Here is a 14867-nt window from a genome sequence, read left to right as displayed (position 1 = left end):
ACCCCTTTTACACTGCTTTCAAAAACCCGGGTTATTGCCGGGTCTACCCGGGTCACAGTTGAGTGTAAAAGGGTCCCTGAAAAATAACCCGGGTCAAGTGACCGGGAATCCAACACAGGTAGCTACCAGGGTTGGACCCAGGATAGACCCGGGTAATGGTGCAGTGTAAACGGCGCGACCCAGGTTATCCGACCTGGGTCATGCCATTAATGAGCTGATTGGTGGTTGTGGAGCAGTCACCACATTTTATGACCTCACAGGTTTAGCAGGGCAGACCTGGGTTCAGTGTGAATGGGGCTGACCTGGGTGTAACCCAGATCAAAGGTGCAGTGTAAACGGGGTCTGACCTGGGTTGAAACCTTGTCCAAAAACCCAAGTCGAACCCGGGTTTTTGGTGGAAAAAAGGTATTAGTAAGAAGGTGAGGGGATTAATATTAACCCCAAACTTCAAATTGATTTATCTACAGTATCTTGAATAGTTATACCCAGGAAATTAGATCACTTAAATATATATAAATATTGTGCCTTATAATGCCCCATTTATTTGGGTAGGCACTTTCTTTTGAATATATGAGAACATTTTTAAATAAGTAGACTCCCAACTGAATTAAGCATGGCATATGAGTTAATTACAACTTCCAGTCTTCCAACAGATGGACCTGAAAGGGTTAACATTTGATAACACAGAATTTGTAAGTAATCAAGAATATATCATGTTATCAATTCTGTAGGCCCCAGCGAGATTTACACCCTTTCCCTGCCCTTCACAAAGAATAGAGAACTCTCCCCAGGGCTCCCGCCGGCTTTTCCGAAGGGGGGCGGCGACGCGATCGATCTCTTTTCTTTGTGAAGGGCAGGGCGCCCTGGAATGGGTTTGCCCCGAGAGAGGGGCCCGGGCCTTGGAAAGCATTGCGGTTCTGGCGGCGTCCGGTGAGCTCTCGTTGGCCCTTGAATATCCGGGGGAAAGGGTGTAAATCTCACTGGGGCCTCCAAAATTGACAACGCGATATGTTCTTGATAATGCTTTTACTTAAAGACAGTTTAATTATGCATGTATTTTGCCAGTGCAGACTCACAACAAAAACATAAGCAACAGTAGGGAATATTTGTAAAATAAAGCTGTCTTTAAGTATAAGCATTGTCAGTTATTTTAAAATCTGCATTTCTGTGAATTATTTAATTATCTTTTATAATAAGTAATGTTTCTAAGTAATCAAGAACATATCGCGTTATCACATTCTAAGTCTGTGACTTCAGTAAAAATGCAGTGTGTATAAAGCAATTCTCAGCATGTCATAATCGAGAAGCAGTCACACTGTAACTATTCTTTCCTTCGCAGGCTAAGCCCACCTTCAATTCTATTATTATTCTAACATACACAGAAATAGGATAGGAACAAAGCAGAAAGCAGCAAAATGTGCATCGATGTTCCTGCTGTGCACCACTTCACTTCTATCCTACTACTGTGTATGTGTCTGTTAGAACAATAATAGAACAGAAGGAGGCTTTAGCCTGCGTGTACACGAATAGTTTTATATATATATATATATATATATATATATGTGTGCCTGGAACCCCAAGTCCCATCACCGTTATGTACTGTATATGAAGCATACTGCAAAAAAAGGGACATTTGCACTTACTGTAAATTCAAAAGCAGCATAGAGACAACCTCTGCTCACTGCAGTGCCTAATGGAACAGTGCTCTGTGTTTATGTAAAATGAAAACTCTGTCTACAAAGCTTTAAATCACAGCTCATTAATTTGCATTGCATGTATAATATTCATTTAAACATTAAAAAGCCTTCTCTAACTTTTATGTAGCCCATAAATTGGGTCTGGTAATATACCTTGCTACACTGGTACTAGATAGCATTTGCTGAAGCCATAGCTGTCTAGTAATAGAGCTGATTATATCTGGGCAGAAATTCATAAATCGTAATGAAGCAACCTCCGTATTCCATGTCCAATATGTATCATTGATGTGCTGTGGTTGTTGATTTTATCATAAACATACAAGGCAGCTGGAAAAAGGCAGAGGCAGCAGAATTCTCCTTTCACCTCAGCAAGTGTGAAGAGGAACACTGAGCTGCGTTCTCCTGCTGCTGGCTCTCTCCTTCTAGGTGGTGTTTTTCTATTCCACATTCCCTTTTAAGGCTTTGAATACATTGTTTGCAATGCCCATTAGAGATGAAAATGCTACTTATATATTGACAGCAACAGCAGATTTCTTCACTTTCACAATATAACCCCAGCAGATTTCTTCACTTTCACAATATAAACCCTTGTGGGTTACATACATATTGATTTTGAAGTATTTAAAGACTCATGAGGTACGCAACACTTTACAGGATAAATATGTAAATAAAGAGTTAGACTAAAGTACAAAATTGTGTATTGAGATGAAGGAAAAGCGTTAATAACATGTGTTGCCATTGTACAGTGTCCCCAAACTGTGTTTGGCTACAATTATTATATTTGGACACTTGATGGTTATCACAGACCATTTCTATCCCTTTTATATTGCTCTTAAGGATTATCTATTTTTTTTTCCTGTCAGTTATTTTTCCCTTTTTCTCGGATCCAGAACTGACTGTGATTACACCACATTCTGTAAACCCTGCAGCCTTTGGCTGTCAGTTCCATAACAGTCATTTAACAGAATGACAGAGTCAACTATGCTGAACCATCTTTGCTGTGCCACTTTAATGCATGTGAATGCACTTTTCAGTACTATGTAGTGTGATATCATATAATGGGCAATAACTGGTTATTTTGGTGGAGACAGATATGTAAAGATGTTTCAACCAGTAAAATCATGTACTGGCTTCCTCCAACTGACCACTGGTGTCACCCTGGCATTTATATGGGTAAATGCAACATTCAAAAACTATATTGGAGACATACAGATTTCTATGTAATATATGGTTTTCTATTCTAGCAGGAAGAATGTTATACGTAGCCTTCTGACAGCTAAAGAGCTCTGAAGCTACCTAGTATGACACAGAAACCATACATTCTATAGAATACAGTCTGCCAATAAACTACGTCCTGAATGCTACATTTTCCTGGCTGCTAAATTCTGGTCAGACAGGTCTATGTGGGAAGGGAACTAATGTTTTTCTTTTATTGGTCACAATTATTCAGAAAGCCCCAGACATACAGTAAGTCACCTACTGCTGGTTGGTGCACTTCAAATCAATAGTCCAACTTTGTAGACTTTTTTCTTTCACATTAAATCAAGTAGAATAACAGATACACAGGGGTGTGGATTGAAAGTTCTACAGTAAGTAGATAGACAGTCAATAGGTAGACACCAAATGGTTGACAGGCAATAGGTTGACAGGGTCAAATGGTTGACAATTAAAATATCAACATAGACTAAAGTCGGCAGTGTCAACAGGTCAACACAGAAATGGGCACCACAAAATATTTATATATTTCTTCTAAGTGCAAAATGAATCAATCTTTGAGGCCTATTTTGCTAATAAAACTAGCTTGCACTGTTGGTGTCTTGCAGTTACTTCAATATGATAAATATGAAAAGAATTGTCTGATTGTGGGGCAGGTATTTTATGCATCCATGCTGCCTCTACAGCCACGTCATCTGCCCAGTGTCAGGGGGTTTGAATGCTAAAGCATGAATGGCTGTTCAGCAGAGCCATCTTACCAGCGTTGTAGGCCCTGGGCAAAGCAATGCACTGAGGCCCCTACCCATTCACGGGAATAAAAAACAGTCAGTGAAATTAAACCTTTCAATCTATTAGTACTTTCAACAAAATAAATGTTTAAACATAAAAAACAAGATGTAAAGCGAGGAGTAATCAACAGAAACTATAAACAGTATAAGCCTTGTAAAAACACAGACATAGGATTATCTCATTGTGAGACACTGAATGAGGGCTGAGATGTGTGAGGCATACTTGCCTACTTTGCTATGGGAGGGGCCAGTCAGGTCGGCAGAGAGGGGGCATGGCGGCCGGAAAAGTTGGTGGGGAAGGAGGTCTGGCGGCACGATCGCGTCATTGTGGCCCCGCCTCCCCACTATACAGTGCCAAAAAAACAGGCATTGTATAGTGGGGTCAGGGCTACAATGACGTGATTCACTGTGAATCACATCCCCAACAACTGGTGGGGACATCTTACATCATATAAACTCTCCCCACCAGTTCATGTGTCATAGTATCATTCAATCATATGAAGTATGCTGTATATACTGTAGCATACAGGGGGTTTCCCAATTCGCTCTGTTAACTGTTCACCTTAATAAAATTGCTGCAGGCCACAGTGCCAGCTGTGCTTTCTTCTCTTACCTGCAGTACTGGCGGTGTGTGGTGACTCTTCCGTCCTCCCCTACACTGGTGCTGATGTCATTACGTCAGCGTCATTGTAGAGAACTACAAAGGAGCTCTTTGTCACTGCAGCATGGGAGTAATTCCCCGCAGTGCTGCTATAGAGATCAAAAGGAGAGGACTTTGCCGGGCCAGCACCAGTACAAATCAGTGCAACCCCGTTTGCCGGTCCAGACCTTTAAAAAGCTACTATACCAGCCAAAATTGACCCTAGAATCGCAGCTGCCCAGTGTGCCTATACACTAAGACAACGCTGCTAATCAGTGACTATGGGCTCTATTTACTACAATCCGCATATTGAATGCGGATTGTAGTGTGATATTATCAAGTGAATTCGCATTGCGAATTCAGGCAATATCACAGGGATTTACTATAAATCCCTTGCAGGGACAGTGCTTGTGATAAACATCTGTCCCTGCGGATCCCATCCGCACTCTAGTCGCGGTATTTTCAGAAAAAATACCGCTACTAAGAGCCCGCGCATGCGCCGACCCACCGTCGCTGCTACCCCCCACCGATGCTAAGCCCCGCCCCCTCGATCGCGGACCCCCGTGACCCCCCCTACCTTCATTACACTTACCTGCATCCTCAGGGCCTCCGGTGATCTTCTCCGGGCTTCCCGATCAGGTGATCTCCCATACTGCACTGGGACCCAATCACCTGATGACCGGGCCGCAGTGCACTATGGGAGACCAGCTGACCGGAGAGGAGCCATCACCGGAGGCCCGATCACCGGTCCTTGGATTCAGGTAAGTAAAAAAAAAATGTTTCAATTTTTTTTTTTTTACAGCAATCAGCTTGCGGTCTGTTTAGACCACATAGCTGATGACTGGTACCAGCTCCCAGAGTGGGAGCCCGCTAACCGGGGGAGACCCTGGATAACGCCACCTCCAGGTGGCGTTATTATCACAGGGCTTCCCCCGATATTTTTTTACAATTTATTTTTAGTAGCTCTGGTCGGATCACATTTCCCATTACAATTATGGGAAATGCGATCTGCTTTACTAAAAATAAGTGATACTAGGGGTTGGAGTAGAATTTTACTAATTCTACTCCAATTGCCCTGTAATAACTACAGGTGAAACTAAAATAATGTGAAAAGGGTGTGAAAACACCCTTTTTCACTTTATTTTAGTAAAAATAATGTTAATAAATAGAGCCCATATGTATTCATAGAGTACCAAAAAACTAGCACACAACCTTACAAAAAAATGAAGACCTGAATTAAGTACAAACATATTAGAAAGAAAATCCCTGTTTCAAATATTTTGTAGTCTCCATGCGGTCATTGGGCTTCTGAATAAACTCTTTTCCTTGTTATAAATATCTCACTCATCCAGAGGATGTTGAAAAGCATAAACTATATCATGTATTTTTGTTTTTAATGAATTAGAAATGTTTCTGACCATTCTCACTGATAAGTTATTCCCAGTGCAGAAGTCAAAATTGCCATGTTCAAGAACTTTGGGGTCATAGCAGAGGGTCCTTAAATAAAAATGACGTTCAGTGCACATTTTATACATTCACAAAATCAACCAAGCCAAGTACACAATGATTCCATGCTTAGGATAGCGTGAAACACATCAGAATGTGACACAAAATTCATTTTTTTCTTGCTAACCAAGTGAAGATAAATACACAAATGAAAGGTAAATGCTATATGTTTCATAGGGGCGAGCTACAATCCCTCCGAGTAAAATCTATCTGGGGCAAATTCTGTGTTTATACATTTTTCTGTGTTGATATATTTTCTGTTCCAAAGCAAATCCTCAGTAATTTAATTTCAAATGTACTCACTGTGTTATTACATTTTTCTTCTTCTGAGTTTGTAAATTCATTGATTCTTCTGGAATGATATGATGCCCACAATTTAAAATTAATTGGTTTTGTTATATTTGGTTAAATAATTTAGAGAGCATTGAGAAAGTTCATTGCACGGTTATATAAACACAAAACACTTTCAGTCTATGACTGTGATAGTAAAGTCTGGTTCTCAAGTACAGAACAGGTCATGTTTAAGAGATAACATTAAATATCTCCCCTATTCAAATAAAATCTTAAATCAATCCTGCCATTCAGACTCTGTAGTGGTTACTACTACCGCCATAGGGTAATTGTTAGTTAATTAACACTTGACATTACAAATATATAAATATATACTTTTTATATTTTATTTTTGTGCAGCAGATCTATTTCAATAAGAAGCTTATGTTATTGCAAAAACCCCCACTGTGGTTTGTTGCTGAGTATTAGTAATATTTGGCAGTTTCCATTATTAAATGATTTATAACAGTTCGGAGTTAAAAAAAAACATTGAGATTGTATCTGCGTATGGGTTTCATTCTATATTTGTAGCGGAACTTCTACTTCAAGTGTACATGTAAGTGACGTGTCTGGATACATTTCAAAGGTTCTGCTGTTAATGAAGTCAAGGGTCAGTATGCTAAATGTATATACTGTACGAACTACCAGAAGATGTTCTGCTTCTTATAGGTAGAGTCTCTAGACCTTTCTAGTGTAAGATTTCATTTTTAGGTTTTGGTGTCAAGATAAAGGATTTGCATGTGAATGAGACAGTTGAATAGGAAAATAGTGAGCAAAGGTCTCAGCTCTCCAGGTTTTATGTGGCAGAATAATAGAGGTTACAATGTTTCTTTTTTGTTATTTAAATATAGCCTGAAATATGTAATGATAATGTGAGCCATTTACAAACCTAGAAATAATATATTTAACCCAAAGTCACGCTATTCTCAGGGAAAAAGATGATTTTGTGCTTATGTTTCTTATTTATACTTGTCCCCCTGTAGGCGGAGGTGTGCGCTGGTACCGTGGCTGAGGTCATCCAGTCCGTGGTGAATGGAGCAGACGGATGTGTCTTCTGCTTTGGCCATTCTAAGCTTGGTTAGTAGTGTTTTAGTTTTAACTTTAGAAAATAGAGGTGATATTAATAACAATTAACGTAAGTCCCAAAGTCTAAAGGTGCAATAACCTATAGTGACCAGTGAGAATAAAGCTTTCGTCAGTCTAGTGGTAGCTTGTTTATGTCACTAAACACTTGTCTCCACTAAGTAAACCTATAATCCAAATTTATAACACTCATATTGCAATTCATCCTTGAATCATTTTCATGGCTTTCATTTATCATATATAGATGTTTAGACAGCTCCCCAAATATTTATTGATTATTTTTATCTTTATTTTTTTAAATCAAGGACAATTTAGTTCAAAGCACCATTATGCCATTTATGTTTACCCATAAGAATTGCTTTATCTTGCAAATGTCAATATTATATAAACATTGAAAAGAACAAATCAATATAGATCAACATTAAGGTGGGTATCCAATTAGCTGCGATAACGATAAGTTTTCTCTGGAGAAAACTTTTCAGACCATTCGCCCGAATTTGCCGCTTATCACATGTTTGTGCTCCCGTTTATCGTGCTATCCTATTGCACAACCGAAAAGAGAACCAACTCGCCCAGTAATCCTTGCATGGATGACAGGCGATAAGTACAGGTGAAAATGGGGAAATCAGCTTGTACCCCCAAAAAAGGTAACCCCAAAGGTTTGGGGTTCTTAAATTGTGTCAAATGACAGTTATATGCATTTTTTCTAACAGTGAAAAAAAAATGCTAGAAATATTTTTTGGTCAAAATAAATGTTGTAGTTAAATTAGGGGTGCATTAAAATGGGTGTAAGTATATTTTTGTGTCATACAAATACACCTGCAATGTTTAAAACACCTGTCCCATCCATACAGCCCTCCAATATACCTGTTCCACTACTTAAACCCATTTTCCAACACTTTTTACTCTTTCACCCCAAAAATGATGTAATTATTGTCCAAATGAAGCTATTTAAAAAAATATTTTTGCCTAATTAGTCATTAAGGAGGATGTCCCAGTGGTTCTGCACCAAATGCCAAATTTTTTTAGCCAAAAATAGGGGATTTGCACAACTTATCACGTGCTCAGAGGTGGTGAAAAGAAATTTGCGATAATTCCTATACCAGATTTCGCATATGCGAAAACCGTGGCTAATAGGATAGCCCAATAACCATTTTTGGAGAAAAGTTTTTACTGGTGAAAACATTTCAAAAACGGGTTATCGAGGCTAAGTGGATACCCCCCTAATTGTGAAATTATGGCTAAAACCGGTGATACAAAGTTGTACACATTTTGAATGCATCTACATTTATAACTCAAGAGGAGTAACTGGGCTGTAGTCTGAGGGGATGTAGTCTGGAAGCCGACGGTCTAAATGCCGACCGCCGGCTTCCAGACTCTCTAATCCCAGCGTGGTACTAATGACAGGCATCGAAAACTCGACGCCTGTCATTAACCATACGCCGGAAGACCGTCGCCCGGCATACCGTACGAAGGTAAGGCGGCCGCCGGGCGCGGACAGCCGCAAGGGGGATGGTGAGGGTTAGGTTTAGGGCTCCCGGGGGGACTTAGGGTTAGGCACCCCACCGGGAGGGTTAGGGTTAGGTTAGGGGAAGGGGGGTTTATAATTAGGCACCCCCAGGGGGAGGTTAGGGTTAGGCACCCCCCCTGGGAGACTTAGGTTTAGGCAGCGGGGAAAGGTGGGTTAGGTTTAGGTACTTAGAGGAGGGATTAGAGTTAGGCACTTGAGGGGGAGGTTTGGGTTAGGCACCCCTAAGGGAGGGTTAGGGGGTAGAATTAGGTTAGCGATACTTACCTTAGGAACGATCAGGATCTTCACCCTTGCCGGGCTGCTGCTGTCGGGATTTGAATCGCTGCCCATGCGGCCGGTGGTAATGCCTACTACACCCTCTGGGAGCTATGCAGAGCTGGACATAAGGGTAGATGCGCCTGTTTGGATGCATATCGTTTGCACCTAGTATACAGTAGGTTGTGACTAGTAGCAAATCAATCATACAGATAGGGGATGCACATAGCACAAGATGCGTACAAGTGTGCATACTAATATCATGTGGGATCGCATAGACCTGATTTCCATCCACCTGTGCATCATGCCATCTGTGTGCCCAGTAATTGTCAGATTCCACTGATTTCAATTGAGCTGCATTTTCCAGTAGCAGTTCCCACTGCAGTCACTTACTGAAGTAGATTGCCAGTAAATTGCTAGTGGAAAATCGCATTAAATGTATAATTATGAAACAGATTTTCAACTTAATCACTACTGCAAAAACCCACCTGTGTAATACTGCCCTAAGAGAGTGTAAGTGACCGTTAGTAACTGTTTGAACACAGATAAATGAATGAAATATAAGGATATTATTATTATATAACGATCTTGTATTGGCTCACTGGGGAGTTTGGGAGCTCTGTATATCCCTCTACATTTATCATACCTGGAGCACGTATGATGAGATTAAATCTGTATGAAAGCTGATTTCAGAAGACCCAAATCCAATAAGAGATCATAATAAATTATTTCTACAGACGGTATGTTCACCCTCTATGTAATTCTTTTGCTAATCTTACTTAATTACTTGGTTTAACTTATCAACCAATAGTTATCATTGATGATTGTGAAGAAGTAGTGATCATACTAAATGAAATATTAATTGCAGCACTTAAACAATTTTGTTCAATATGAATAACAAGATTGTGTAACATTACTACAACAATAAATGCTTGGAGCTCAGTATGTTGTGTCTAATGCAACAGATACTTTCTCATTTTTCTTTTTTCCTGCAGGCAAGTCATATACTATGATTGGCAAAGATGACTCCATGCAGAATCTTGGCATCATCCCTTGCGCTATTTCATGGCTCTTTAAGTTGATAAATGAACGGAAGGAAAAAACAGGAGCTCGATTCTCGGTCAGAGTGTCAGCGGTGGAAGTGTGGGGGAAGGAGGAAAACCTGAGAGATCTGCTGTCAGAAGTAGCTACAGGCAGCCTGCAGGATGGGCAGTCTCCTGGAGTCTATCTGTGTGAGGACCCAATATGTGGCATGCAGGTAACAATTTCCTTTCTCTCAGTACCAAAAGTTTTCCCAGTACTGAATAGTGTCATGGCTCATATGCTAAGCAGTGTGCTGGTTTAGGTGATACTTCATAAAGTGCTGAATTTTTTTTTTATTTCTGATGAAATCCACAGTTGAGTATATTTTAGCAAAGCAATGACCATGGATGCATTGTGCAAATAATTGTACATGTCAGTGTTGAGGGGATGTAGTCAGGATTCCGACCAGTGCAAACGCAGGATTTCTAGAGGGGGTTTTCCAAATGCATGATTTTAGAGTGAGTGTGGCCAGTCCATGAAGAGGGTAGAATTAGCACTTAACCAGCTTTAATATGCATCATACAAAGTATATTGTGTGTCATAATTCCATCATATACAGGACCAGCAATCACAGTAAGCCAATAAATGCAGCAGTAGGGCCATCCTGCCTGAGCTGACTGTTTTTATGTAAGATATGGGCACCATTCCATAGTATTAAAGCAAGTCCGGGAGTCTGGGGAGCAACAGAATAACCTAGCACTGGCCTAGACATATATGTACATATTGGGCTCTATAGCAGCACATCCCTAACAGTGAATGTTTTCCAGATCTCCTAGTTGGTGCACAGGTTATTTATTAGTGACTGATACATGTTAAAAGTTGCACAGGAGGTGCTAATTATTTCATTTATGATACTGTGAAGAAAATGCAGCACTAGTAAAATTCTATTACATTACTTTTTCTATTGTGGTCATGGTGTGGGCTGGGGAGGGGGGTTTCCAGGCAGATGGAAACCCCCCCTGCGTTTGCCTATCCCGACCGTCAGAATAGCGATGGTCACAATCCAAACAATAATAATAGGTTTAGGGTTTGGCACTAGGGGCAGGATTACGGTTAGGCTGTGGGATGGGACAGATAGGGTTAGGATATGGGAGGGGTGGGTTAGAGTTAGGCTGTGGAAGGGTTAGGTTAGGGTTAAGGGGAAAGTGTATGGGTTAAAATACTTACCAAAATACTATAGAATTTTGACTGTCAGTTTACCGCTTTCGGGATTCTGACCATTGGCATTCTGACCGTTAGGATCCCGATACCACCCTGTGGTGATGCATCTGTATGTTAGATGAGCTAATGAACTAAACGGACCAGATATCTCACTGTGCATATGAATAATATGAAACTATATATATAATGCACATGTGACGTTAATACATTTATACATACTGTTGCATCAAATTATGGAGGAGATGTATCAAAGCTTGTTAGTACTTTATCTCTCTCCACTTTATTTCTCTCCAAGCTTTGATAAATCTCCCCTTATATTTGTAAAATCTGTGCTTACAGTAGTGATGTTTTGACTAAAGCCTCAAAACTAATCAGTCAAGGGTGCAGTAAACCAATATGCTTGTTATCCATCACCCTTACTCTCTATGGGGATGTATCAAACCTTTGCGAATGACAAAGTGGATAAGTTGCCTATAGCAACCAATCGTTTCCTAATTGCAGTGTATAGACTGTGCTAGATATATAATAGCTATAAGCTGATTGATTGCTTTGGGTATCTTATCGTTATGAAAGGTTTGATACATCTCCCCCAAGATGAGCAAAATTGCGGCACCATTTCGTATGGATTGAGTTTCGTTACAGACTCTGCCAATTTCCAGAGCTGTGACATTCCACTCTTAGGGGTCGATTTACTAAGCAGTGTTAGGAGACAGAGTGAAAAGTGATAAGAAAGTGATAAGGTACCAGCCAATCCCAACTGCCATCTCACCGGCTGTGTTTGAAAAATGACAGTTGGGAGCTGATTGGCTGGCACTTTATCACTTTTCACTCTGTCTCCTAACACTGCTTAGTAAATAGACCCCTTAGTCTTAGTGTCACCCTCCTGTGGAAAGTCATTCTTCCTGTTATTTGTACATTGGTATTTTGCTGAATGTATATAGCTGAGGTGATGGTCGATGCGTTCTATAGTATGGTCTGGTGTGGTTGGGGCAGGACAAATGCAGAATGAAGTAAATTTTGTATACCATGCTAGTATACATATGTACTAGAATTTCAGAATGACAGAGGAGTTCTATGAGTCATGTGATCATTGAATTCCTCTGTAATGTATAGTTCAGTTACACTCTTATTTATTATATTTAAGGTCCCAAATTTAATTACAGCTAAAAATCTCCCACATCTGTAACAGGACAGCAATACATTATTTAAACTCGTAATTTTAAATGACAGAAATATACAGAACAGCAATGTGCTATTTAGATGACTGTATCGTATGGATTGAACATAAAAGGTTTTATCTTACTTTCTGATGCAGTAGGATAATAATACTATTGTCTCATGGTATAAATTAGACCTGTAAAAGGTATCTGGCACAAGATCAATCTTTTTGCTGGATAGGAAGAGGTGGCAGGTACAGTATATCTCTCAAAAGGGACTGTCAGATACAGCGCATTGAAAAATCTATAACCGTTAATTTGAGGTTTGAGTTGTATTATCAATCAATCAGCTATGCAGGGATTTTGTACGATCTTTGTCTGATCCATTGCAGTTCTGAAATGCAGAAACAAAATACTAGAATCACTCAATTTATTGCATATCAGTAAATTTAAATAATGTTAAAAATATGACATTGCAGAGTCAGTTACGATCTCTTCCACTTACACAAATGTTTCCCAACTTCCAGTCCTCAGAGACCCCTAACAGTGCATGTTTTACAGATCTCCTCAGTATCACAATTGAAATAATTAGTTCCACCTGTGCATCTTTTCAAATGCATCAGTCAGTAATGACTACACCTGGTCACCAACTAGGAGATCTGTAAAACATGCACAGTTATGGGTCCCAGGGGACTGGAGTTGGGAAACACTGAATTACACAATGACAAACCTGTAATTCATCAAGTACTTACAATGACATTTGTATGGATTCAATTTGCCTCAACATTTATTGATAGCCTAAATGGAGAAAGTAGTAGCATAATTATATATACAAATATATAACTGTATATAAACAACTTTAACTCTAACTTGTATACTTGCATAACCCTTTTATAACTTATTGATAACTATGTGGAGGCCATACAGGTCAGTCTTTAACCACCACCATAACTACATTCAGTACCTTACCCTTGGAGGTTATTTTCCAAAAGACTGTCCTCACCAGGACTCACTACTCCTTGCGACCTTACCCTTGGATGCAATAATTAGTTCCACCTGTGGATCTTTTCAAATGCATGGTAGATCCTTTTCCATGCCCCCAGGACTTGTTACAAAGTGGTAACTGACATAACCGTAAATCTCCAAGACTCTGTAAGTCAGATCCCAGTTTATAAACCAAGAACTTTCCCTTTTAAGTCCTGGAACCCTGGACTCCATGGCCCCATGGGTATCATTTAACGTTAAGAAGAGCAAAGCAAACTACCAATCATGTTATGATGCAAGTGACATTTACATTTTTCTTGTGTCAAGGTAAAATTGTGCCTGTTTCTGCAAGTAGCACATAATTAATGGACAGGTTTATTATAACACTGTGATTTAAGAGTTGAGCTAAGATTCACCACACTCCCTGCTCTAGATCTGTCATGCATCCTGTATATCTCACACCCTGCAGCACAAGGTAGGACTTACTCCTCACTTTAAATGATGCCCCATATGACTATCTCCATCAGATACACCCTGCCACTGCGAAAATGGCATTCCCACCTTCCAAATGAATGCACCTAATCATCACGCATCAGTATTGGCCACAAATACTCCCAACGGCCAATAAATGTTTATCCTGGCCTTGATCCACATGTTTATGAGACATGACTACTGCAAGCTTCTGCTTTCCGACCATCTCGCTATATAAGAAACTGTAACTATAACAGTAACAGGTCCTCTATCATGTTTTTTTATCAACTAAATCATAGGTATCACTCACAAACTATCAATATATTACTTAGGCGTGCGGTCAGTTTCTGTACTGCTAATATTGGATCTAAAACAATATGAACAAAAAAACATAGCAGCAAATAACCACCTTCCAATACAGCATATGACCACCATGTGTACTGCCCATGTTAAAACCCAATTTAAACATCAACATACTCTCACTGTTTGTTCTTTCCTTCCTCCACCACCATCTTCATTACACCTAGCCCCTCAGGCCAAGTAACCAGCCCTTCACCATCTAATCGTCCTCATCTACCTCCTTGTACCCACCACATGTAATGTCCTTGTTTCTGTAAGTCACACCTTCATTTCCTTATGTGATTTTTTTTTTGCTGCCCTAATCTGAAAAGCAATGTGAGCGATTCTGTCCTCTGAAACACATACCCAGTGTTTGAAAATAGATATCAACTAAAAAGAGAAAAAGAGAATGAGAAGTCCCATCCTCATGGGAGGCAGTGGGCCTTCTCACATGATATGTGCCTTCTATCACATGACATGCACACTCATGTTAGTTATATCATGCTAACATGCACATCTGATAACTGTAAGGGGATAGATCCACAATGTTCTGTCTTGGGCACCCATCTGAACAATAGCACTGCTTCCCCTGACTGCTGCGCATGACTCCATTACAGTGTACAGTAA

General features: G+C 40.0%; 1 protein-coding gene across 1 annotated transcript in view; it reads left to right on the top strand.

Moving 5' to 3' along the window:
* KIF26B (kinesin family member 26B) overlaps window positions 1-14867 on the top strand; it is a 507120-nt gene that overhangs the window by 415793 nt on the left and 76460 nt on the right. The window contains exons 7-8 of the mRNA XM_088474362.1: window positions 7160-7253; window positions 10041-10303. Of these exons, the coding sequence (XP_088330488.1) occupies window positions 7160-7253; window positions 10041-10303 (357 nt within the window). The remainder of the gene's footprint in view (window positions 1-7159; window positions 7254-10040; window positions 10304-14867) is intronic.

This window comes from Taudactylus pleione, unplaced genomic scaffold, assembly GCF_031769625.1.
Source record: "Taudactylus pleione unplaced genomic scaffold, aTauple2 ptg000154l, whole genome shotgun sequence".
Lineage (NCBI taxonomy): Eukaryota > Metazoa > Chordata > Amphibia > Anura > Myobatrachidae > Taudactylus > Taudactylus pleione.
Note: the sequence above shows the minus strand (reverse complement) of the source record. Positions and strands in the feature narration are given on the sequence as shown.